The sequence below is a fragment of the Lampetra planeri genome, chromosome 7, assembly GCF_965212315.1.
Source record: "Lampetra planeri chromosome 7, kcLamPlan1.2.h2, whole genome shotgun sequence".
Classification (NCBI taxonomy): Eukaryota; Metazoa; Chordata; class Hyperoartia; order Petromyzontiformes; family Petromyzontidae; genus Lampetra; species Lampetra planeri.
This window is the reverse complement of record NC_136113.1, coordinates 6257840-6284054: the sequence shown is the minus strand read 5'-3', so window position 1 is coordinate 6284054 and position 26215 is coordinate 6257840. Positions and strand designations below refer to the sequence as shown.

The 26215-nt window shown below is 42.0% G+C and overlaps 1 protein-coding gene across 1 annotated transcript in view; it reads left to right on the top strand.

Annotated features, from left to right (window-relative positions):
- The window catches only part of LOC144719854 (uncharacterized), a 79954-nt gene extending 54205 nt beyond the window's left edge, over window positions 1-25749 (top strand). Inside the window, exons 6-19 of the mRNA XM_078596117.1 lie at window positions 5049-5095; window positions 5775-5925; window positions 6417-6548; window positions 8269-8451; window positions 8940-9035; window positions 10327-10413; window positions 12361-12394; window positions 13243-13314; window positions 13892-13930; window positions 17990-18003; window positions 18429-18935; window positions 19271-19339; window positions 19533-21483; window positions 22218-25749. Coding sequence (XP_078452243.1) covers window positions 5049-5095; window positions 5775-5925; window positions 6417-6548; window positions 8269-8451; window positions 8940-9035; window positions 10327-10413; window positions 12361-12394; window positions 13243-13314; window positions 13892-13930; window positions 17990-18003; window positions 18429-18935; window positions 19271-19339; window positions 19533-21483; window positions 22218-23983 — 5148 coding nt within the window. The 3' untranslated portion in view covers window positions 23984-25749. The remainder of the gene's footprint in view (window positions 1-5048; window positions 5096-5774; window positions 5926-6416; window positions 6549-8268; window positions 8452-8939; window positions 9036-10326; window positions 10414-12360; window positions 12395-13242; window positions 13315-13891; window positions 13931-17989; window positions 18004-18428; window positions 18936-19270; window positions 19340-19532; window positions 21484-22217) is intronic.
- The last annotated feature ends 466 nt before the right edge of the window (window positions 25750-26215 follow it).

Here is a 26215-nt window from a genome sequence, read left to right as displayed (position 1 = left end):
ATCAATACTTTTTATGGCATATATTCCACTGATTTTGATTATTGTCAACATTTTAGTAAATATTTCTTCATCTACATCTCTTTGCTTTGTTTCACCACGTGTGTGTTTTATCACATCATAGAAACTGAAATCAACAATATATTGAGAATAGGTTTTCCCCTTTTTTCTGGCAACAAAACAGCTGTGTTGAGATGTTAAAACACCAAACTGAAACCTTTTACAAGGAATCATGTCTGCATTAACCACAATGATTGTGGTCAGAATGCAAACAAAAAACATACTCTGATAATATATGCATTGTCTTTGAAACTGATTGATCCACACCAGAGACAGCTTTTGTTGCCAGAAAAAAGGGGAAAACCTATTCTCATATTTTGGTACTGGCAAAGGAGGTCCCATGATGTAGCAACAATATATTCCCAATTGCCACTGGTCACAAACACACACACAAGATGGTTACACGATAACATAACTGTGACATGAATAAGTATTATTACAAATGAATTCTAACTTCTAATGCACTTCTGCTATTTTAAATAGTGTCTGTAAATCTGCAATTCTCTCATTAATAGTTTGAAACTGTGTTCTGTTTTATCTGGAAAAACAGATGCCAGCCACACAAGTTACACACAGTGCTTGCGTTCATAGTTTGTGTTGTCTTAACATTATACTTAGCCATTACCTCACTGTCAAATGTAAACTTATCCTGAATTGATATTTCCATGTTTGCCACGACAGTTGCTTGTGGTCTATTAATTATTTAAATAATTTAAAATAAAAAAAACATTTCATGCTTTGAAATACATTTTCATAAATGTCTAAAAACATTCACATCTGTGTGAACTGTTACTGAATGGAGAAATAATTTCAATAATTAACATTTTCGACACTTATTCGTGCTTGTGTGTACATATATAAAGTGTATTAATTAGATTTAGCATATCTAAGAAATATTACAATCTCTGTTTATGTTTAATGTATTTCCTGAACAATGTCAGAGTAGTATTATTTAATAAAAGGTGCATAATGCCTTGAGAGAATCTGCAGAGATGTCTCAATCGTGCCTGGTACCGCTGTATCATCTGTTTTATATCAACTTATTCACTTATTGCATGTACCCAAATTTGTTGTATTTTCAAAGGTCTTGTAACGTCTCCATGCTCAGATTAACGGGAGGCTGCTTCCCATCTCCACTGGCAGGCCTGATCCAGTGGTGGATATTAAAAATTATTATGACGGGAGACCATTCTAACCAAACAACAACCATTGTTGAGTAGTAGTAGTAATGTAAAACCATTGTTGACTTCCCAAGCAAGAAGTTGCACTTGGTTTTATTGACCCTAGAGTTGTGTCGTGATTGTGAATACTCTGAAAAAGTACCACCTGACTGGATTGTGTTTTTGTGTCATTTCAATAATGGAGAGCCATTTAGTCACATACACTACTTTAATATGTGACACTGATCTTTTTTAAGCCAACAATTCTATCAGATCAGATAATACTGCATCGAGAAGGAGCTGCTGGGGCTGCTGGATTGCACCACTCGAAGGCTTTTCACAGCATTCCAACCTGAGAAACCACATTGGATGTGAATAATGCGCTGCTTTTGCCTCGGCCAAAGCCCCATTCCACTTTCTGACAAGGGCAGTACATTATTAAACATACGATTAGTTCACAGAGAGGTTATTACAGATACCAGATGTATTACAGGGATTACTTTCAAAATGAAGTACAATTATTTCAAATACACCCCTATCCTTTTTTGGAACGTTATCAAACATCAATTTTCCTAAGTGACAGCTTAAATTATGAATTGCTCAAGATTCCACGAGAAGGTTTCCTGTCTAACACTGCCAACAGAACGATGGTGTTTCTCGGTGGTTAGCGTGCTTGCTGTGCATGCGCATTCCAAGTGCGAACAGCAGGAATTCAACGCGGCAGCCAAATTGGAGGCCTCATGCCGTCATTTTAATTTCCCCATTTGCAAATTGAGATCGTGCTCGTGGAGTTACTGGCAACTGAGGTAAACCGCAGTTCTACACAAAACATAATAATCCGAAGCAGATCCCGTTAATCGCAATTTATAGTTCTACTTTAATGGTCGAGCAATGTAAACTTTTTCATCAATCATATTACTCCTTGACCTCTTTTTACCACTTATGTAAGGGTGCGCCAGAAGGTAGCAATCACGAGGTGTGGTGGTATCAACGTATTTGCACTGATGATTTGACCTTGATAACAAATTGCCATCTTTATTTTAATGAAAGATGGTATACAAACTTGACTTTCCTCATATTTCACCAACAATTAAGGAAATACCAACCAATATTATGTGTTTATGTCAATTTAGTTTTTTTATCGTAACATTTTTCTTTTGCTGCATGAAGCTAGTCATTTATATATATATATATTTGTTTAACTGCAAAACATCAGATGAAATACATTGCCCATCGTTGCCAAAGGCTGCTACAGTTTGGATTTGGCTGTTACTCTGCAACACCAATTTTTACATGGCATATGCCCTGACAGGCAGTCTGTTCTCTGTCCAGCCTATTGCAACTTTAAATCATTCTGGTTTTTAAATCTAATTTGGTCATGAAAAAATAAATCCTTTCCATCATGTATAATAATTGCCCTCACATCTTCCTTGAACATCTCCCATTGATTCATGTTTAATATTTCAGCATTGCCATGGACTCACTTTTAACATGTTTTTTCCCAAAAAAAAATATTTTCCCCCAAAACTGAAAATGCCTGTGACCAGAGTAGTGCGAAGTTATGGGGCATTTGAGCTCTCTGGGAGCTCCTAGTGAGGGAACACAAATTGAGTTTTCTGCCTTATTTATGGCAGCAGTGACTTCGTTTCTGAGAGAGTTTATTTAAATGTTTAAATGTGGGAATGCTTTAAGAGATTACTCGTAATGTGTTTTGTGCGTGAGTGCAGGCACGTGTGTGTGTGTGAATGTTATTGCCGCACATTTCAAAGCGTTAATATGCAAATAGTTATGTTTATACATTTACCTTTCATCACTACATTACATGTATCGACATACTGACTGAGATTATATTACACGCCCTAGAGTTCACTGTACATACATACATCCATACTGTTCACAATTTTAAGGAAATATTTACGTTTCGAAATTGCAAGTGCATACTTATTTGTGTGGGAGGTGTGCGTGCAGTGCGACTACATGTTTGTGGCAAATGAGGCCACGATTATTGTCAGTCTGCTCGTGTACCCCCCAGCGACTCCCTGTCTGACCTGCTAGCAATCACTCACGCACAGGAGTGCTAAGTAGCATTTTCTTGTGCAGAACGGTGGAACGCCCATGTTGTTCCCATTACCGTTGTTTACTGTTTGGTATGTTGACATTACAAAATATACTTCAGAGCTAACCTTGAGTGTGCATGTCCATGAGCCGCGGCTTAACTAGATAATGTAAGTTAAGCTCAGACCGAGCTGACATGATTGATATTGTGTGTGGTTTAATATCCCTCGATAATTGTCTTTCAATCCTGTTATGGCAATGTATATTTAATAGTGCCTTGAGTTTGCTTTATCGTGTCTTATTTTTTACACTTTTATTTTATTCTAGTTTCCACTGTGCTTTCCAACATGTGTTAGAGAACAATTTTTACACGAATTATATTTTTGAGTGCTGGAAGCCTAACTCATGAACAGACAAATACTTGTGTCAATTTTATTAATTCGTGGATAATCTATTATATCTGCAGCCCGTAAATGTCGCAAATTTAGTCTTAACCCTTGTTTAATGAGCCGTGATGATCCTCTCTCAGTAGCCACGTGGGTGGCATCATTGCCACGGTGGCTAAAATAGACAAGTCCGGGAGCCTTTACCCCCTGTAGATCTTATTATTCTTTACGGATACTCCAATTGCCCTACTTGGCTATTGAATTACATGGTCAATACCCTTGCCAAATTGCCTCCTTTAGTTTGATCTTCTCATGTTTGTGTGCTTCCCTGCTGTGCTAAGCCATTTATTTATCAATTATAGACAAGACATGCAGGAGCAGTTAGAGATTGAATGAACACATCCTGAGTAAAATGTCGTGATTTTGACTTACATATTTACATAATATGTAAAATCAGCATTCCGTCTTTTAATGCTTTTTACTTCAGGTTTTGTTCATGGACTGTGTTGCTTGGAAGAGGTTCAAGGTTGGGAGTATGAGTTTTCGGGTTGTGATCTTTAAATTATGGAGAAGATAGCAGAATATAAAAACATGTTTTCACTCTTGGGAACATTACTTTGACAGTTTTAGCGTTCTCATGACACATTAATCTCCAATGTGTGCCTTCCCACGTAAGATGTGCTGCTCTAGACTCGATGAAACATTACCTAAATAATCTTTAAAATTGTCCTAAATAATCTTTAAAGGCATATTTTGACAACAATTTGAGATGGCTATTCATTTCATTGTTGTTATTCCTTAATACATGGCGGAGTGCTGGCATAACAGTTTGCGCTCCATTTTATGATTCCGGTTACCCAAGTTTGATTCTCACAGATGGCTAACATCAGTTGTGAGTATCTGCACCGGTCCTGGCTGCCACCTTCATCAATGTGCATTGACTAGAGTGGTAAAGCATGCTCAAACTATTCCATGACCAACTTTTTAATCAGTGTATTGACAAAGAGCTGTAAATTACTCTTATTATTACATGTACTACCTTGGACCATGTAGTTTTTTTTTTAAGATACATCATCTTGCAGACATGTCATTAGCATAATTAAATTCCCCATCCTATTCATATTTCCAGTTTTGAAATGAACATGATCGATATCATTGCCAGCAACTTGGGTTTTTCACTGCAATGTTTATTGGTGTATGTTGTCCTTTTAGGAATCATGCTCAAGGTTTCTTCAAACTTCATGTGTCATCGGTGATTCATTCAGCGTCTTCATGAAGTGGCACATCGCCTAATAAAAAAAAACATATGTATTTATGGACTTGTTTACATTCTGCGTGTAACATTGTTGTCGCTAATTTGAATTATCTTTGCCTTGTTGTTTTTCTGCAGAATGAAGCCTTTCACATATATACCCAGTACTGTATGAACTATCCAAAGTAAGCATACATGTTCCTTTATTTATAATATTATCTGTTTTTTGTGAATTCCAGTTATCACTACGGCAGGGTGGTATAATGGATATAAAATGTTATGAATAAAATAACTTCTATGGCAATAAACTAAAATATTTGGCCCAAATAACCCCATCTGAAATATCATTCTTGAGTATGCAAATTTGTCTAAGTTTTATTATTATTATTATTATTATTTTTATATCCATAAAGCTGTTATGAAGTGCTTAAACTAGTTTGTTTACAATCATCATGGATACAGAGCAGTAAATTAAAAGTTACGTTCATTATTCGTAAACACAAACATGACAAGGGAATGCTTTTTTCCGTACCATGAATACGTTAACAAAAATAAAAATTCGATGAAGATGCTAAGACGATAAAGTGGGTTATTTTTGCTGCTATAAATTTCCACGTGATAAGCCACTTCGTTGAGAAATTATTTGTGGCCACACCACTTCTGAAAAAGAAGCTATTCGCCGAGTTGGCTTTACCTGGTGAAATAAACATAGATTTTTAATTATTATTTTTACTGATTTGTTTACGATTCCTATACCTTGCCCTCTTGTGTTTTCATATTGTTTGTTCTTGTAACTTTCTGACCCCGTGCCCCAACTGGGTATCTGTGAAAAAGATCCTGATTCTGTGTTGTGGTGCCCTGCAGTGCCATAGACGTGCTGAACGAGTGCGCACGCAGCGCCGTTATGACCCGGTTCTTCGGGGAGGTGCAAGCGTCGCTGAAGCACTCGCTGCCGCTCGGGTGCTACCTGCTGAAGCCCGTGCAGCGCATCCTTAAATACCACTTGCTGCTGCGAGTGAGTCATGCCCACGTGCACAGGGCCTCCCATAGCCATTGTCGGACTCCGCGTGCTTATTTTATCAATGTCATCAACTTAGCTTGTTAGTTCAAATGTTTCCTCAAAGCTCGCACTGAGCTTGATGAATGCTGTAAATGGGTGGGTGCCATGGTGTTAATGGTCAGCTCACTAAACATGAAATCCAGAGGTTTCCGGAGTGGCAGTTGAAACAATGGTACAAGTTTCTAAATTTCCCCTGCCTCTGTCCACCCAGGAGTATAATTGGGTAATCCACAGTTAGTTGATCAGCAGGCCCCGTGTGGGTGGGTAAAGTGCGAGTGCTCCCACCTCTTCTTTTACCTCTGGTTGGTGTGAAGGAGCAGGCCTAAATATTATCTTAGAAACGGTTCTCTCGAGAGCTCTTGGAGGCCCTTCCCGCCAGCAGTGACATGAGCAAGCAAAATTGCAGGGCTGCACCTTTAAGTCTACCTTTACCTTTGTGGCTGCAGGAAATAGCGAACCACTACGAGGGCCTTGCGGAGGGCATGGAGGTCATCGAGGAGGCCACAGCCACCATGACCAGCGTGGCGTGGCACATCAACGACATCAAGCGCAAGCATGAGCACGCTGCCCGCGTTCAGGTCCGTGCCGCTTGACAATGACTCGCTTCAGCGGTCACGTGGGGAGTCCCGCCGAACTCATGTGAACGTACACGTACAGCCCCTTTTGTCAATGGCTTGCTGAATGACGGCCTTCCCATACACCCCTGTCAGTGCGAGCATAGTTGTTGGAGCATGGGTACAGGGCAACAATGGGGTTCTCTGCTGACTGCATAGTCCTGCATTAAACTGAACAAAATACTAGGCAATGTATTATGCCAATGGTACGAGTGGTTCTTCTTTATTGTGGCACTGCCTTGATGTGGCGAAAAGGTTTGAGAGACTTTAAGACCTGAGTGTTTGTACTAGATCGGGGCACCCAACACCAGATATGTACTTGGCGAGAGGCAAGGCAACATTACGCTGTCTTCACCAACCCGCACTGAAGTATGGTCAGACAGGCCCCATGACCGATGAAAGCATGAGGAAGCCTTTATTCAGCAGTGGGTAGACAATTACTGATAATGATGATTATTATAATACTGCACAGGACGTGGAATTTGGGAATTGCCAAGCATGCACATTCATGTTATTTACTGAAAGCTGCTTTCAATTTATTTGCTGCTCGTTCAAAGTTACGTCTTATCATTGATGGTTTCGTTAGATGGCAAAGGAAAATCTTCCATGAGTTCACGAGCAGATTCATTTCACCAAAGCATTCGAGTGATTGTTTCGTGTGTCTTGGCCTTAGCGAGTTGCTGATTTGTAATGTATGTTTGCTGCCTTTCTGGGTATCATGTGAGTTGTGGATTTCAGTTACAGTAATTACAATCTCACAGCTTGGATTTTTGTGTGTGTGTGCAATAAGTACCAATACATCCTGTTAAATGAAACTCTGCCTTCCACAAAACAAGACAAATGGCTCAGATTTGAACTGCAAACTAAAAAAAATGTTACAGAGCCCAAATGCATTAGGGACCAAATAGAGCTGGAATTTCTGGCATGCGGTCTGCTTAGAAAAACTGAAAAGCACAGCTGTTTTTAATGCCATTTTGTCGCAAGTGAATGTTGGTTTTTTTATGATAAACTCAATTACTGCAGAGTAATGTCAATCTAGGGTGACCAAACAGAACAGAGAGGCACTTATATTTTATATTATGCACAGTTTCAATATATTCAATTTCAAATGTAAATAATATATCACCGGTGTCAAAATATTTTGCCAAAATAAATTTTTTAAGGCCTATCGAGCAGTAGGTGGAGTGGTGGTACAGTGGTACAGTGGTTAGCACGCTAACTCAGCAGCCCCAGTTCAATGCTCAGCCACAGCTCACATCTATTCTGTAATTCTTCTCTCATCACATTTGCCATCCTCATATCTCATTCCATGACATCCATCCATCCCGCCCTCGGTCTCCCTCTCCTCCTCCTGTCCTACACCAGTTTCATCTCCATGGCCAATCTAATCCACCTTCTTTGTGTCTTCTCAACACGTGCCCAAGCATCTAGGTCTTGCCTCTCTTACCTTCACAACAACGTAATTAACCCCCGCTAAGGCTCCAAACCTGTTCATTCCACCTCCGACCTATTAGCTGAAATGGTTTATGTAGATTCGGCCAACAAAAAGCCACATTATTTGGAACATGCATAGTTCCATAGGACAAGCTGCTGTAAAGCCCAATTACCAAACGTACTTTCAAAAGTAATCAGGGGAGTCGATGGGAATGCATGACTTGTACCGTTGCGACCGCGCGGGTTGCAGGAGATACAGGCGCAGCTGGTGCAGTGGCAGGGCCCTGAGCTGTGCCGCTACGGCGAGCTGGTCCTGGAGGGCACGTTCCGAGTGCATCGTGCACGGCACGAGCGCTCCCTCTTCCTCTTCCACTGCATCCTCCTGCTCACCAAGAGACGCGACGACGCTTACGCCTACAAGGCACATATCCTGGTGAGCAGCCCGGTGTGCGAGTCGCACAGGAAGGAGCAAACGGGCACGGGGGGATAAGCCTAGGGGTCGGCGAAGGAGAAACCACAGGCCAATTCAACGAGTCCAAGGCTAAGGATATTTTGTAACGATGTCATTTGAAATGAATGGGAAATCTCGTACAGCATTTAACAAAGCAGAACACGGAAGGCAACCTCTTAATCTCCTGACAAAAAAATAATAAATGCAGTACTGTAACATCTGAATAACAGCACGCCCCTTGGGAGAAGGTCCAGCTATGCTTATATACCAAAGTGTGCGTTGTATCTGAAGTTACCCCTAACTTTCCCCCTACCGGTGTGATGTAACGATGCGTTGCTTATATTAGAACTGTGCTTATAATCGATTTCCCCCTCTATGTATGAAGTGATCTTGGTTATGCAAATGTTGCTTGGAGTGAGGTCTTTCTTTGGCAAAGTGTTGATGTTCACACATCCTCTATGGTCCCTCAGTGCTCAAACCTCATGCTTGTGGAACACGTTCCCAAGGAGCCTCTCAGCTTCAGCGTCCGCCACTTCAAAAACAGCAAGGTTCAGCACACAGTGCAGGTTGGCTCAGCATCCTTCATCTCCGATGCATTCCTCGTGCTCTTTTAAGAGCCATGATCTCACTTTGCAGACGGCTATTATGCATCACTGCGTATGCTTTAATGATAGCATCACAAGTACGATTTGGTCTTCACGTTTGTGTATCTACGGTTATAATCGTGTTTTCAGTTTCAACTAATTACATGTGTGTTTGGCTGTGGGTTTGCGTGAAGAATTTGAATTTTGTTTGCTTAGCAAGTTGTTCACAATCTTGAGAAATTGCTTGCAAATGTGACCTCCTCCATTCGCATTGCGCCAACACGCAAACGGCCGGTCACAAATGCCGAGGGGCAGAGCAGTCCCGTGAAACACTGCCTCCTGGGAGGAGACCGCTGAGAGATGGATTGCCTCTCGGGTTCAGGAAGTAATAAACGCTCGGAACAGCAGGGGTGGCCGATGCCAGCCAAAATCTGAGGTCATTTCCCTCCAGGGATCAAGAATCTTCTGACTGGTTGATATTGTGCAGACACCTTGCCTTTAGGTGCGTAGATGTGTAATATCACGTGGATGGGTTAGGTTGAACTGTAATCTGATCGAGTGACTGGTATTGACCAATCAGCTCTTGATAGCTTCATAGTACATTTGATACGTACACAAGTCATATTTCAGTAATGGAAGCTGAAATAGCTTCACATTAAATTTTTCATGAATGTTAATTAATATAGCATATGCACGTGTGTGTGTGTATTGTATATAATTATCCAGCAATACAGAATGACATTGGTCCTCACAACACGATCTTTCTGCCAAAGTTAACTTGTGATGTCTACATTGGGCCGTCAAACTAAATGTTTCCTTTTTGGTTAATAAATCACAAAGTTGCTATAACTTATGCATTTTATTGCTCCGGTTTTTTACTTTTAACATGCTGAAATTTCCACAACTCATTAGAGGAAAACATTAATATGAACTTTTTGGCTGAGATACTTTCTCCACGTTCACAAATGGAAATTACAAAGCATCCTCGTGTTTTCCTTATTCTCGGTTCTATGCGGCTTGACATGTGCCCAAACCGTTTCATGACAAGTTACACCCAGGGCATCATTTCTCAAGCAATATTTCCGGGGTCACTCGTGGACTGAAATAGGCACGTGACTAACAACCAAAGGCATTGAAATACTTATACTGGATGCAGTGTGCCAGGTGCAAAACTTATGTTTGGGGTCTTCGACCCAGACAGACCCAGCTTAAACTAAGCCCTGGGTACACCCGGATCATGGTGTGTCTGTGAACTTTAATATTGTTATTTCAGGCACGCTCCTTTGATGAAAAGAGGCTCTGGATCCACGAATTGAAACGGCTCATCCTAGAGAATCACCCAGGAAAAATCCCACTCAAGGTGACCGCTGCTGCTGTTGAAACGCTCAGCTTGCACGTATTCTCATAACTGACCCGGCTCGTCATTGTCTGATGTAAAAGGAACATTGCACTGTCAGACTTTAACCATACCTCTTCTTTCCCTCACGTACGTAAATCTTTCACGCTGAGCCATACACTCACTAGTTTTATTTCATTTTAAACACAACCTCTTGCTCTTAAACGTTTGAGGTTTCGTTCCGTCAGCCCATTTCTCACGTCGGCATGAGAGGCCACCGCTAAAGTCTAATGGTAACAAGTACCAGGCATCGGGGATGACGTGGCGGCACATGTTGAGTATTGCTTGGCCTGTGAAGTGGCCTGTCGAACTTACTCACCAGATTCCTTCCACACAAAGAGTGAGGTGATGGCTGGCTGATTCATGGATTGAGCAGCCTACGTGGCCTATCAGTGGCATATGGCGGTTGTGATGAGTGTAGCGTGAGTCATGTTACGTGCCTCCGATTAGCATGGTTGGCTAGGTATTGTGCGAAAGAAGTTTAACATACACACGGTGCTAAAAAACGCTTCCCCCTTCTGTTTGTTGACCATGACTGCATGATAATAATCGATATTGCTGCACCATACTTTGGCAGCATATTCATTTCAAATGCAGGTCTAACATTTTTAGACTAAACTTTTAAGTATTTGGAATGTAAGTACTTGTTAAAATGCAACATATATATTGCAATTGTGACCTAATTTTATATAAAATGTACATGATTATCATATAATGATTTTCATTATCCTTTCACAACATTGTTAATTATGATTGTCTTGTATAGGGTGTCATGAGATGCTCTGATATTTCTATGCATTATACGTTATAATAATTATTCTATGAAAAATATTCAACCGCACTCAATAACACATAAAATAGTGTCATATGACATTTATACATCTTTAACTACGATATTTGTGCTAAAATAATGAGATATTTCATGGACGAGTAAGAATAAGCCTATTTTATTAAGCCTTTTAAAAAATATATTTCGTGTGAATTATGAGGGAGCCATATATTGGAGGTTATCTGTGATCACTGAGGAATGCAGAGATGAAATGAAAGATTAGGTTCTTTTCGTTGGTGTTTATATCTGCAGTATTCCCTTTGATAGTCCCTCAAATCAGTCACGTGCCTATGTTGAACTTCTTTCGCACCGTACATATGTATTGTACAGTATGTTGAACTTCTCACCATATGTAGCCGACCGTGCTAATCGGAGATGCAGGGGAAAGACAACAAATTAAACACAAAAAACTGTTCTATATAAATCTAGATACTTTAAAAGTGCATAGCTCCAGTGGCTTTCTAATATCAGAAGGAAGGGCATTCCAGATGGCCGCAGAAGCACACCTGAAAGGGCGCAATGCAGTGACCATCTTTATTCGATGGTTAGCCATCTCTCCTGTCAACATTGTTTGATATCTAATGCATAGGAAAACATTCTAAATTATATCTGTAATTAAAAATTTCACGAGTTTGGTACGAAAAATATCCTTCGCTTTTATGTCTATATAATAAAATGTGTATTTATAAACTGCATATAATATTAAATACTGTTTTTTATTGCTGTGATGTTTAACCATTGATGGGTGTATTTATCAGAGATGGTCATTGGAACTGGCATTATTTTAAAAAACTTTTTTTGTCAGCGGAGAAGCGGAGTTAGTGTGAGCGAAATTGTCTCGAATGAGTAAAACTATGTGATCGTAGAGGAGTGTGGCCTGCTAGGGCATCTCACATTGTCAGGTCACGTCACATTTGTTTTTCCTTCATTTCAAGGAAATTGTAGATCACAAAATTGCTTTAATTTGCCCTTTGTAGTCTCCACTGTGGGCCCACCAGATTTCAAAATACTTTTAAGCCAGCATTTATGTTTGTTTATGTAAAATTTATGTAATCATTGATGCAAATCTCTTTGCTTTGTAGGCCAAACAAGCCATCTTAGAGATGGACGCTTTCCGTAAGTACAGTGTCGTGTTCGATAATGTGTCCGTTCAAACACAATCATCATTTGTACCTAGAATATTGTATTTCATGTTTTCATATTTGACTTCATGTTTTAACTATGTTTTTGCGCCTCCAGATCTGCAGAGCAGGGCATGATACCATGATACACTATATAAATAATAAATGGCAATAGTAACGATGATGAAATATTATATGATTTTTAAAGTAGAACAGTCACTTCTACAGATGCTTAAAGAGCATAAATATCCAGTTACGTAGCTTTAAGTGATTTACTTTGGTTCTTTCGGTTACGTCACGTCTAAAGATAAAATAATAAATTAAAATAATAGCGACGTTATCTTTAGACGTGACTTAACCGAAAGAACCAAAGAATAATTCCTGCAGTCACGAAAGCTCCAAAATTAAGAGTGATTTACTTTGTCAGTAAAACCGATTTGGGATCTTTTTCTTTGAATAATACATATACAGCCATCTTTAGATATCCACTGCTGGATGAAAATCTCCCTGCACCACGCAAATTGCAGGTGTGATTTGCTATACTTCAGCACGCTGGTTAGTACGGCTTGGTGAAGACAATTGAATAGTTTCCGACGTAATACACTATGGTCAAACAAAAGACAGGGGCGTAATTTGTTATTATAATCAGAGACCAACTTAATGATAACGTTGGAAGGATCACCAGCGCAGTCTCCCATTGCGAATTACTGTTCCTAGGGCTTTATGCATTGAGTGCCACATTTGCTTGCCTCCAGAGACATTTCGTGGCAATAGATAAAGCGTACGACCGTCGAGCCTGCCCTAATGCTTGGGGTGTCCCCTTTATTTGCTTTGTTCGTGCAGATCAGCCTCACGCACAGCCTGTGCTGCCTACCACCGGCAGCTTTGCCTTGCGAAGAGGTCGACGCAAGTCAGGTCAGTTGTGTCGTCCGACACGCTGTTAGGGAGCACGGCAAACCTGTACATGCGGGGGGTCGGGGGGGGGCATTCAAAAGCTCAGGGGGAAGGTTGGGGGAGTGGGGTCATGACAGCCAATGTTCAACAAACTTTGAACAAATGTTAAACCCTAAGCAGAATTAATAACGATGGTCTCCTTTTGTCTGTCGTGTATTATGATCCAGTTTGTGCCCCTTATGTACTGTATTTGAGGAAAAGCCTCGACGCCTATTGCTGCTTAATTGTACTACAATGATTTAACAAGGGAGGCTCAGCTTTCAGCAGGGGGCCTCTTCCCCCTCCAGCTCCCTCCATCACTGCCATGGGATTTTGTACACAGGTTACCCTAAGCTGTGTCTGCTGACATCTTTCAGACTTTCCAGTATTCAGTTTTTGCCATTTCCTGTGTTGCATGCATCACGTTAATTGTCGGGCTGTGGTTCAAAATTACTCTGAGTAATATCTTAGAAAGTATGTAATTGTGAATGTTTTATTTCGTGTGCGTTTGGTGACATTATTATTCACATTTTCAAATGTTCTTGTTCCCGTTTTTTAGAACCTGCGACAAGAAAAGCAAGAACTTTAGAGCCACTCGGTGTGTTTTGTTTCTCGTTTCCGTGTGGGTTTAGGGTGAACTTAAGTAATCTCTGCAGAATTAATTCCTTCGAAAATGTATTTAAGGAATTAGTGAGACAAAGCGCAAGTGTACGAAATAATTTAGTCTTTTTTTCAACACGTAACCACTTCAAGATGTTACTGGCTTAAAACAATATATAGGTAAACAAAGGGACATTGTGGGGTGTTGATTAATATACATTTACTGTGCTTACAAAAGTTTTGCTGTCGGCACAATGCCAAATGTTTTATCAGCTGTCTGCTTGTGTACTTTACAGTCTCGTGACAGTATTAGCGAAATAGGTAATCATGGGCTGGTATAACAAGCTAATTTTTCAACCACAATGAATAAATATTACTTTATTTATTGACACAAAACAGAGCATCTTTGTAAGTACTCTGCGCGGCCATGTAATAGAGGCCTATGCTGTACGTGCTATGATTGAGCAAATATTTGAGGGCAAACATAAACGAAGTTGGACAATGAAGACGCAGATGGCAGTGAAAGCACAAAGCTCGAACGGCCTCCGCCTTAGCCTGCTCTTTGAGCGCCCCCTCGTGCGCAGTTCTTGTGTTGTGCGTAGGTTTGGTGACGAGTAGCTGACGCCACTGAGATCACGTGATCAAATCCGTGGTGGGACCACTGCGAAGTCAAACTGGGTTCTCAAAGTGGAGTCAGTTATTGGTCTTAGCCTGGTCGCCAGTGACTACACGAAAGGGTTATCGTGTTAGAATTGGTTTTGAAATCCCAGCTGTGAGATTTCGTTGTTTAAATATTCCTTTGACTGCCACGTGATGAACAAGTCCCCTACAGCAGGATGTGTGGGAAAGTGCAGCACCCCCTAGTGTGTGGTTTAAAAAAAAGTCACTTTAAGGGAATTTTCTTGATATATGTGCAGATATCATTAGTGGAAGACGCCTTAAAAATACATGTAAATTAAAAAAAAAAGAGACCCCACCAACAGCCTCGTCTCCAAAACCAACAACATCATTTCTGCTTCAACCGCATTAATTGATCAGACCAAACAGTTCTCGTTGAAACCTTCTGCAGCCAGGCCACCAAGATTGTACGGCTTGCCAAAGATACATAAAGAAGATACACCTCTTCGTCCCATTGTCTCTACTATCAACTCCCCCACTTACAAACTGGCTCGTTTTTTGTCCGAAATACTACGGCCTTTCACTGGAAAAACCACCTCTGCAGTACTAAACTCTACTGACCTGGTATCGACAATCAAGGGGATTGCCCTGTCCCCAGAGGACCTGCTTGTCAGTTTTGATGTGGTTTCCTTGTTCACCAAGGTGCCTGTGCCTGACACCATCGCAATCATTGAAGACTTGGTTCATCAAGGATTAAATGCTGGGGTACCCGCCCTGGTGAGACACTGCTTAACCAATACATACTTCACCTGGAATGGAACCTTCTACAAGCAAATTGAGGGCACCCCAATGGGCTCCCCCCTATCTCCGGTTGTAGCCAACATCTTCATGGAAAATTTTGAGACGGACGCCATCCAGACTGCCACTCTACGCCCGACCTTATGGAAGAGGTACGTAGACGACACTTTTGTCATCTGGCCACATGGCCGGCCTGCTCTAGACCAATTTCTCGACCACATCAATTCCATACACCCAGCCATCAGATTCACCATGGAAGTCGAAAATGATGGCAAGCTACCCTTTTTGGATGTCCTAATCAAAAGGAGACCTGATGGTTCAATGAGCCACTCTGTCTACAGGAAAGCCACCCACACGGATGCTTATCTAAAACCGGATTCCCACCACCATCCATCCCAGAAGAATTCCCTCATCAAGACTCTATATCATAGAGCCCAATGCATCTCCGACCATGAACACATTTCCAGTGAACTCAAACACGTACGCCAAGCTCTTAAGGCTAATGGTTACTCCGACTACACAATCCGCAAAGCCATCACTCCAACCATCAAGAAAGATCCTGTTGAGGAGCCTTTCAAGACCATCACCTTACCCTACATTGCTGGGGTCACAAAAAAGATCTCCAAAATCCTGATTAAACACAAGATCCAGGTCCGATTCAACACAGTACATAAAATCCGTGATCTGGTACCATCTGTAAAAGATGTGATTCCAGACATACAGTACCCTGGCGTCTACAAACTAAGTTGCCTCTGTGGTAGCAGTTACATTGGGGAAACCAAACGACACGTCTCAGACCGCATTCGTGAACATAAAGCTGATCTAAAACACGGTAGGACAAACACCTCAGCCGTGGCAGACCACTGTTACAACTCAGTGGGCTCACATGACATTGACTTCTCCAAGACGGAGGTTCTCTGCAAGCCATCTGGCTATCATGAGAGATTCGTTCATGAGGCGATCCACATATACAAACACAGAGACAATTTTAACCGAGAAGATGGATTCAGGCTTAGCAATCATTGGAAGGACGTAATAAACCATTTCGATACACGTTAGGGTGAGTTGAATAATACATAGTGTTATATTAAAATGTATAAAGTATAGGGTGGTTTACAGCAATACAGTATATAATTTAATGTTGGGTTTATCTATGGCAGTATATAGTACTGTATATGCTAAGAGAATAAAGTTTAGATGGAAGTATATTATATACTTCTTACGACGTAGAATTGTAATTTTATTATTTGTTGTTAGTAACTCAGCTTATTGTAGAGTATAGTAAGTATCAGTTTATATTTTAGTTTTTTATGTAGTTTTCACTTCGGTTTTCTACGTGGTTGTTTGGTAAATGCAGCTACATATCACTAACATTCCTTTCCTTTATTAACGCTGTTCCTTGCGCCCCCCCCGTGGTGCTGTTGATCCTGCATAATGCATGGGCATAATGGGACTTTGAAACCCCTCCGCCCACCCCCTACGCATTGTCCATTGGTATGCTAAATTCCTCTTCATATGCACATTCTTTTGTTAAGGCGCTCCTCCTCGCTACACCTATATAAGCTCCTAGCTTGATAATGTTCTCATTCTTCGCCTGAGGACGGCTGCTTGCGTTGTGGCCGAAACGTCGTGAGAATTGTTTTATTGTTTTATTTTTATTATTTTATTACTTCCCTTCTACGTGACTTTACCGAAAGAACCAAGAAGATATTGTTATCTCCTTCCATGGGCCTTCATCGTGGACTTTCGCTGCTGTACAAGAGTTACAAATGAACACATGATCTCATGACATGATGACGTGAGGACAATTGTAATATAATTTCAAAAAGACAAAAAAAATACGTAATTGGTTGACAGTTGTGGAAATGTACTGAACTCCGATCTGGCAGCACAGTGAGCGAAAAATGCATTGACCTCGCACAAACAATTCTTCCCATAAAGCATTGTGCCGGCTATACTGTATATTATACTTTGAATACAAATGAGTTTATTTAGAAATACCTTGATTATTGAAGGGTTTGTCATTCAAACAGCGACCAAAAGGAAACTATTCATATACCGATTAAAAACTGTTCATCAGGAAACAAAAAAATATATAAATGTTATCAGGCCCCTTGGTGTAAAGTACAGGGTGGTTCCGATGTCTTGTGACTCCCAATTAATTTAGCCCTCGCATTCTTTCCTTTGCATATTCATTTCTGTTTTAAATAAACCTTAATTTTAAAAAAAGTTTTCGAGAATTAAATTGGGGGTCACAATACATCTAGACCACTGTGTACTGTCTCCAACTCTTATCCACTCAGTCTGTCTGGCCTCGAGTGTGCTATGAAGAAGGGCCATTTCCTGAAATACCACCTATCAATTTTTCATTTTTGGGCAGTGTTATTGACGAAGGTGTTGAGTGTTTTATTATCCGTGCTTGTGATGATGCCACATAGGCAAAGAATGAATATTTTTGTAGTCACTGTGGTCAGTCAAGAAAGGCATGGAATCACAATAAAATCACAAGGGCCCTAAAGTTTATAAATATCCTTAAGTATTGTCATGATAATGTCCCTTTGAAATTGGAAATGTTTGTACTGTGCTGACTTCATGTCTGGTTTCATTTACATATCCTGCACTGTGACTGGATGGACTGAAGTAGATCTGAGAATGGTAAGTGTATTGCAATAAATGTTCATACGCAGCAATAACTTATTTATTTAAACATCATCAGCCACGATCAAACCATGGCCACATGATGGTCCTGCCAAGCCATCACCATCTCCCACAGTCCCGTGATGCAGCATTCCATCGAACACTTGCACACGAGCTGATTTCACTGCTCTACCTTCAGAGTGGATGTCCTCATGGGCATGTTTCTCATCTAGCTGCAACTCCGACACGAGTCTTGACCACTGGCCATCATACGAATTGTCAATTCTTCTTAATAAGAAATCAACATGTACTCTTCAAAAAAGCGACCGTCACAGAAAATATCACAACTTTGCTTAATTAAAACTAACGCATGCTAGATCATGTTCTTATGCTCCGTTTCTGCGCACAAAGCATCACGCCTGACATTTGCCGTGCCTCCCCAGCGATCGGGCAGTGTCGGGGAGCTCCTCAGCGACAGCGAGTCGTTCGAGCCCAGCAGCAGCTCGGAGCTCCTGGAGGCTGGCGAGACGCAGGAGCATCACTCGAGCTGCGACGGCCTGGACAGCGTTGAGCCGGTGGCCGGTCTCCTGAGCCGGGGCAGCATGACCAGCCTGGAAGTGGACAGCCCGCTCCTGGGCCCCAGGAAGTACGGCCTGGAGAAGGGTGGCCCTCCCGCGGCGGGAGGGCCTCGGCACGGCGGCAGCGATAATTGCCTCGCGAGGCGCAGGCACTGCAGCAACGACAGCCTGGATGCGGGCGAAGGAACTCGCAGGGGAGACGTACACCGCAGTTGTGACAGCTTGCCGGCACCGGCACGGCGGGGCAGTGAGCACGAGCTCGATGCGTGGGGAGATGATTTTGGCGGCCACAATTTTGAAGGCGCAAGCAGTGAGAGCAAGATACGACCAGGAGAGGACAAATTCCGTAAAGGGAATGACAGCTGTGGAGGGGTAAGCCAATTGCTTGTTAAACGTCCATGTTAATTAAGCCGTTTGTCGGTATGCTGCTTAGATTAAAGCCTCGTCACGCCATGCCAGCTATGGGAGAGGCTTTACCATCTTTCACCATGCTGGTCAGTAAAGGTTGGCGAAGATGAGCCAGAAGCAGTTCAGATTTAACCCGCCGCTGATGTAAGCTGGGAATTGAATTCAGGTCACCGGGAATGTTTCACTTTGTGCTCACCCTTGTGCCAATGCTCCACCCCGTGTAAATGTGCACAGCATGTGAACATGTACTACAGTGCTTTACTGTTTACTGAGATGTTTTATTTTTTCTCTTCCTACAGAGCGATGGGGTTTCAGAGAATTCAGAATCCGAGGTCAAATCTGTATTCGAGCCCTCAATATCAGCACAGGTGCTCACTTTAACTTTCAGACAATATCTACAGAACACACTGTGATTATTTAATTATCACGATTATCATATCAATCGTAATTGTAATCATGATCTTCCTAATCTTCACTGATATCAACTTGCGTACAAGCAAATAGTGCTTGACTTGTCTAGTAACGTAAACATGACATGCCTCTCATCTGTTTTCTTGCTAGGTGATGCTGGATCTATTGGCGTCTGAATTGAACTTGGATTGGTTGAAGTCTTCATTTTCAAAATCGTTTCTCTTTGACGATTTCTGTTCAGAAAGTGCTGAGCCAGTTGAAGATATTGATATGGATAAAGAGGATAGTTTGATCAATAGCAAGGGTGCATGTGCATTAACTGATGAAATCATGGATGACGGTGGAATGGATGATGAAAAACTTGAGCACTTTTCCCTTGGGGATTTGATGCCTGCTACTGAAAATGGAGAAGGGGAAAACTTGCATATGAAAGAAAATACCTCGGCAACTCTAACCAATTCAAGGTCCACAAGTCCTGAAATTGTCACTTTAGCACAACAAGAGTTTGAAAGCAAGAGCTTTAACGATATGTCGCATGATGTTCCATCTGATGCGGAATGCTCTGACGCAACTGAATGCGTCACCGCTCTAAGTGCATCTCCTCTTGTGCAAAAGTCTGATCCCAATCCTTCTGTTCAATCATGTGAAACCCTGCATGCCACTGAGCCAAAGCAAGCACCTGCTGAATTGTTTTATGATGGAGGCAACGATAAAGTACCGTACAACGGAACTGTAAAAAGGCCAAAGCTGCAGAGATACCAAACCGTGCCCAATCCTCAAAATAGAGCCCCAAGTGCTGCTGAGAGTGGAGCTTTCTCCACACTAAACAACAAGGATAGGCTCCTCCTGCAAAAGATCAAAAGCTTCTATGAGAACTTTGACCTAAACGAAGAATCGGCAATGCCTGTTTCCAAGAAGAGAGAGAGCATGGCGTTCATTCCGAAGGGCGTTGTGAAAAATTCTGTTTTAAAAATAAGCAGCCTGGCTAAAAACTCAGCACATCGCCCTGAACTGAAACCCCCGAGTAGAAGTCTGTTACGAAACAGCGGCAACTCTGCAGGACTTGAGCCCGTGTGGGAAACTGTGGACCAGCAGCTGAATCCTCTCATTCAAACCGTTTCATCGGAGCCTGTGAGTAAGCCATCGTCCATTGCCTACATGCTGCGTAATAATTTCATGGAGAGGATAAAGGAAAGCACTTATGAAAGTTCCCATGAGGATGATGATGATGACGACTCTGAAACAGAAAACTGCGTCAGCGGCTCTGAAGGTGAAGCAACAACTGGGGATCCTCAACAGGAAGAGGTCACGGGTGCTTGCACAGTTCCCACCTGTACAGATTCTGCCTCTCATTCCAGTTTTGCGAGTAGCACTTCACTTAGTCGCACATCTGAGAGTGAGGAGTTGTTTGTTGAAAATGGTGGTGCATGTGCTGACGGATCTGTAGAGATACAGCCAGATACTGCGACAAATAGCATCCTCGGCCGACAAGGCCAGGACTTGTCAGAAACTGTACAATTGCAGAGTAATGTAACATCTTGTGTTAATTTAGGACCAAATGGCTTTTCACCAACAGATGAATTGGGTTGTTCTGATGGGCATGAAAAACAGGGCGTTGACATTAAGGACTTTCCTGATTGCACTGATAAATTCGAACCGTTGTTTATTGAAGAGGAAGAAGAAGCAGAGTGTGATGCTGCTACACACAACACAAAGGAATCGCCACAATCACAACACAGCATCGTGGAAGACGATACCCGTGTCCCAGATTGCCATCGGCATGACGGCACATTTCATCCAAAGAATACAGAAGAAGAGACGTTCACTTTTCAAGAAAGACTTGCCAAAAAAACACGCGAAGACACGTGTGCTACCAAACGCACAGCCTCTTGCCCTGGCGGTAACGGCCAAACGAGCAGAGCCAGAACGGAAGAAGAGCGAAGCCGGGCCCACGTGCTGCACATGGCAAGGCAGTACAACCAGCGACTAAAGGCCCAGGCGCAGACAGACAGGGACGAGGTAGACCGAGAACAGCGCAAGAAGGCCAGCCAGCAGCTGGCGGCTTTGCTGGAACACAAGATGCTGCAAGGGGCCACTGTCGGTATGTGATGTTGACTTGCGTTATCTACGAAACACGTGCTGTTTTATTTCAATGTCAAGTGACGTGTATTTTTTTTAAACACATTTTCTCAATTGTATTCCAAATTTGTAAAAACATAACCATGTAATGAGACAAATACATTTCCGTTATAGAACTTTGCAGCTAGCAGTGCATCACCCCGTGTTGGAGAGTGGTCCGCATAAGGAGATAAAGCAGAACTACTTCTGAAATATCTTCAAGTAACCTCCACACTAAAGAGTGACGCTTTCCCACCTGCCATGCTGCAGAGTCAAACTTTAATCACATTATACTCAGAAATATATCATTCTTGGAGGTAGAAGTTTGCCAAATAAAGTGCTAAACCAAATATAATTTGGTGGGTTTTTTTCATGCTTTTATTGGCGAACGACCATCAAAACGCTACACTTGAAAACGTGCTTTAATCGTGAGCAGATGCTCAAATGCAATCCCATGATATATCAGTGGTGCCAGCTTAGCACATTGATCGCTGAGCCACACACCCACTTTTAAGTTTCAATTGTTAACATGAACATTATGGTAACGATCAGCTGTGAACCATCATTATTTGTTTCATCAACAATTCTTTAGCGTGTGTCTAACGGTCCATTGGAGGTACGGTAAAAATTTAAGCTCACTGCTATGAGCAGTAAGTTACGAATTCTGACATACATCGATCATTTATTACCTTGCATATTTTGTTTCTCTTATTTAAGGTTCAAGAGCTGAAGGTTACCTCACAATGAAGAAACAGCATTCTGCCCCGTCAATGCTGCCAACCACAGAACACATACGTAAGGCAGCCTTGAAGAACAAACTCAACAAGAAGCAGACTTCTATCAGTGAGCCATCTTCACCTACCCCAACAAGCCCACCTCTGTCTCCCTTGATGGCCAGCCCTTCAGAGGCACATCCCACGACAGGGCCTCAGCAGCCTTACAGATCAAACCGCCATGAGCATAATTCACCGATGCCATCATCATTTGGATTTTGGCGACCAACCTTTTTCACGGGCCAATTCCCACCAACGGGTGCTGTAAAAGATCAGAGCCGGTCTTATTATGATCGCTACACTCCTAAGTCTCCCCCACCTGTGTCACCACCAGCATATGTTGTCCCACAAACTGTCACTTCCCTCGGCCCTCACAGATCTTCTGTTGCCGGATTTCCACATGCCCGTTGCAGCTCTGGTCTGTCTAGGTCCTCCTCGTTTTCGGGCTACAGCAAGGCGCTCCCTAACTCAGCCCACAAAAGCAAATTGTCTACAGCCTTTCCACGGCCATTCTCTCCAGATCATTGCAGATCTCCCACCTCATCAGAACACACTGCTTGTGCCGCCACCATGTTAAAGGAGACTGCGGTTTCTGATCACAAAACCTGTTCCACTGTGCATGACCTTAAGTCTAAATACTCCCTTCTGGAGCGGAGAAATTCTGAGCCAGAAATTATAACCAAGGACAAGGAATTGGAGCATAAAAAAAGTAAAATTGCAATCAACACTCGTTCTGTTATTCATGTTCCTATAGAACATTCTGGCTCAAAATGTGTGGCTTCTCAGGATACCAAAGATGGAACAAAAGAATCCACAACTGAAACGACCAAACGGAGATCCAGTCTAAAGCTGACAACATCCAAAAGTGTTGAAAATTGTGTTACTTATTTTGTCGTCAGTATGGGTACGTCCAAAAACAGGATAGACGGAGAAATAAATGCAGAGAAGAAGCTTCGTCCAAATGCTGTTCTTGGTAGTACTGACCAGGTAGATCATGTCCAAGAACATGACTCTGATACATCCAAATCTTGGCTCACTGAGCATTTGTATGAAAGCACAGAGAAACACACGCAATACTGTGGTTCAGAAATCGTTCTACAAGACACGGAAAAGATAGTTGTCATTGACAGGACTGTTCCTTGTAACATCCAAAGCACGGCGGTGATTGAACCAAAGATGACAAACAACATGTACCATCAGGACTGCTTAACGTCTATTCAGCCAAAACCTTCCGAAAATTACATCGACACATGCCAACCCAGTGTATCTGTAAAACGAGCTGAAGACGAAAACCCTGTCGTGATCACCACACGGCCCCCTCTGCCGTGCAGTTCGCGCATTTTAATCAATGGGAATTCATCGTCACCCGAAATGACCTCAACCAGAAAGGTTGGACTGACACAAGCCACCATGGAAGTCCCGGTCAGAAGCATCGCAAGAAAGATACTCACCGTGAATGCAAATTCGTGGGGACAGTCTCCACAAAAACCATTTGCAGAAATCACGGTGGAGTTCAGCGCAGGCATCACGGGCATCGCAGCCAGCGGTGGGTGTCTGCTCAAAAGTGTTGAGACCGCGCGGAGCACCCCGGCAGGTGGAGACGCAGATTCTCCGAAGCCCTCTGCAGGAAGCCAACCCTCGGGCCAACTGAGGCGTGTGCACAGTCTCCGAGACAAATTCCAAAACTGTAAATCGGACACGGATACGTGATTTTGACGCTATGTGGCAGAGTCCAAAAGTTGAATGAACACCAAGGTGTGGGGGGAAGGAGGGGGGGGGAATGCAAAACGTTATTTTTTAGAGACTGGTACTATGGTGCTTTTGCATCTTTTTACACACATGCTGCCAATAAAATTCGGCAGGAAGACACTTTATTGAAAAATAAACATTTATATTCCATATTCTTTATATACTGTTATGTTTTTTCCCCCCGTAAGTTATGCTCCCGATGAATTATAATTCGAGCAATGTTTTTTTTGTGAAGGACCATGTTTTAGAGTATTTGTTTGGGCACAATCAAAGTGTTACGTTTTTGAGAATGTACGTAATGAACATCATTGTAAAAAAAAAAGCCCTATTTAATTACTGTGTAATAGGAGAGTGAAGGATTTCTCCATAAATCTGCTTGGAAGGCAGATGTTACCAGCCAATTCCTTCAAGCTAAGCATTGGCAGGCTGTCCTTTTACAATACCACTCTCATGAATCCTGTCACAGCTTTCAAATATTTGTATTTATTCTCCGCATTGCTCGGCCCTTTGTGTTTTGTGTACACCAGAAACGACAATGTTCTGCGTGGATTGGTGTTTTTGGATCTGTGGAGGAGCTTTTGGAGTAAATTTAGCCATTTTTTGAGGGCTTACATATATATCGTCCTGTTCTCTTGTTGTGATTACAACTTTGAGTTTGGTTTTGCACTGACCGGGTAATGTATTATTAAACCGATAGGCGTTTTTTTGTCGTTAAGTACAAGTTTACTGCTGAGATTAAACATTACGTTATTTTCTTTGGTTGTTGGTTATTCGCTATCGATTACTCTTTTGTAAAATGTTTTTTTTTACCAGTTATCAATCAGTCATTTGAACATAACTCTGATCTTCGATAAATCCATGGCTTAATTTCTCTTTGAATATCTTCCGAGGCTCCCCAAGCACTCAAACCCCTCGACCACGCCCAGTCCCCATCGACAGCGTGGGGCTTGACAGGGAAATATATTGTTGAGCTCTGCCTTGGGAGAGATCTGGATGAACTTAACCCTGAATAGATGCATCGTATACTCGTATTACAATGATGTACGTAACGTACACAGAAGAGGAGATGCACTGCTCTGATTTTATTTCGATTTAAAGCTTTCGTGACTGCAGGGATTCATATTCTTGGTTCTGTCAGTAAAGTCACGTAGAAGGGAAATAAAAATAAAAATACAATTCTCATGACGTTTCGGCCACAACGCAAGCAGCCGTCCTCAGGTGGAGAAACAGAGCGTCCTAATTTAGGACGCTGTCTTTTATACGTGACTTTACCGAAAGAACCAAGAATATGCTCTGATTTTATTCATTTTTAAACCCTGAATTTCAGCCACATCCACGTTGCGTGTGCCCCCGTATGTCGATTCCGTTCCCGAATCAAAAGTCGTGTCCAGAAATTACGATGAAGTCTTGTGTAGGGAATTATCAGTACGTTAAAAAGCAGTGTTCATTATTAATCCTAGCACTAATACTGTCATTCCAGTCGATAAATTAACGTCTTTGCATTGTATTTTACATCGTGAAAGAATTTGTTCATCACTGTGCAAGGGGGGAAAAAATAAGTTCCGCACAATGTTGGTCGACGCCACATGAGTGCTTCAAGAAATTGAGCTCCGATGCATACCTATCTTATTTTATTGCTTGATTTCACATTATCCTATGTTTTTAGATACAGTGTATGTGTGTGTGTATATAAAATAAAACAATCTGCTTCCCCCCCGCACGTCTGACATTGCTCCACAGTCGTGCTTGATGATGTTGCACTAAATGAACACAAGGTGGCGACGTTGACACAAAGAAAAAGAAAAACCGCAAAGCATCACCGACCATTGCATCTGCGTAGTGCGAGGAAGTCTTAACTTGTATGCTTGTACTGCTTGCTGTTCCTCACTCAGTGACGGATCGATTCGTCGTTATTTCAATGATGTTGATGCAAGTGTTCTCAATATACAACGAGCACATGCAATCATTGCTACAGAAACCCTGCCCTGTTGATATGAGTAGAGAAATGTGGCAACAGCCGTCTGCAGACATTACTTGGTTTTATTCGTTATAAGATTATTATTAGTGATAAAATACTCGTTTTATCCTCATCATCTGTCATGGTCAATCTACTGCTGGATGAAGGCCGCCCAAAACCGCCGCCATCCCTCGCGATGATACGATGTAGCCAATCCATCTCACACCTGCACACGA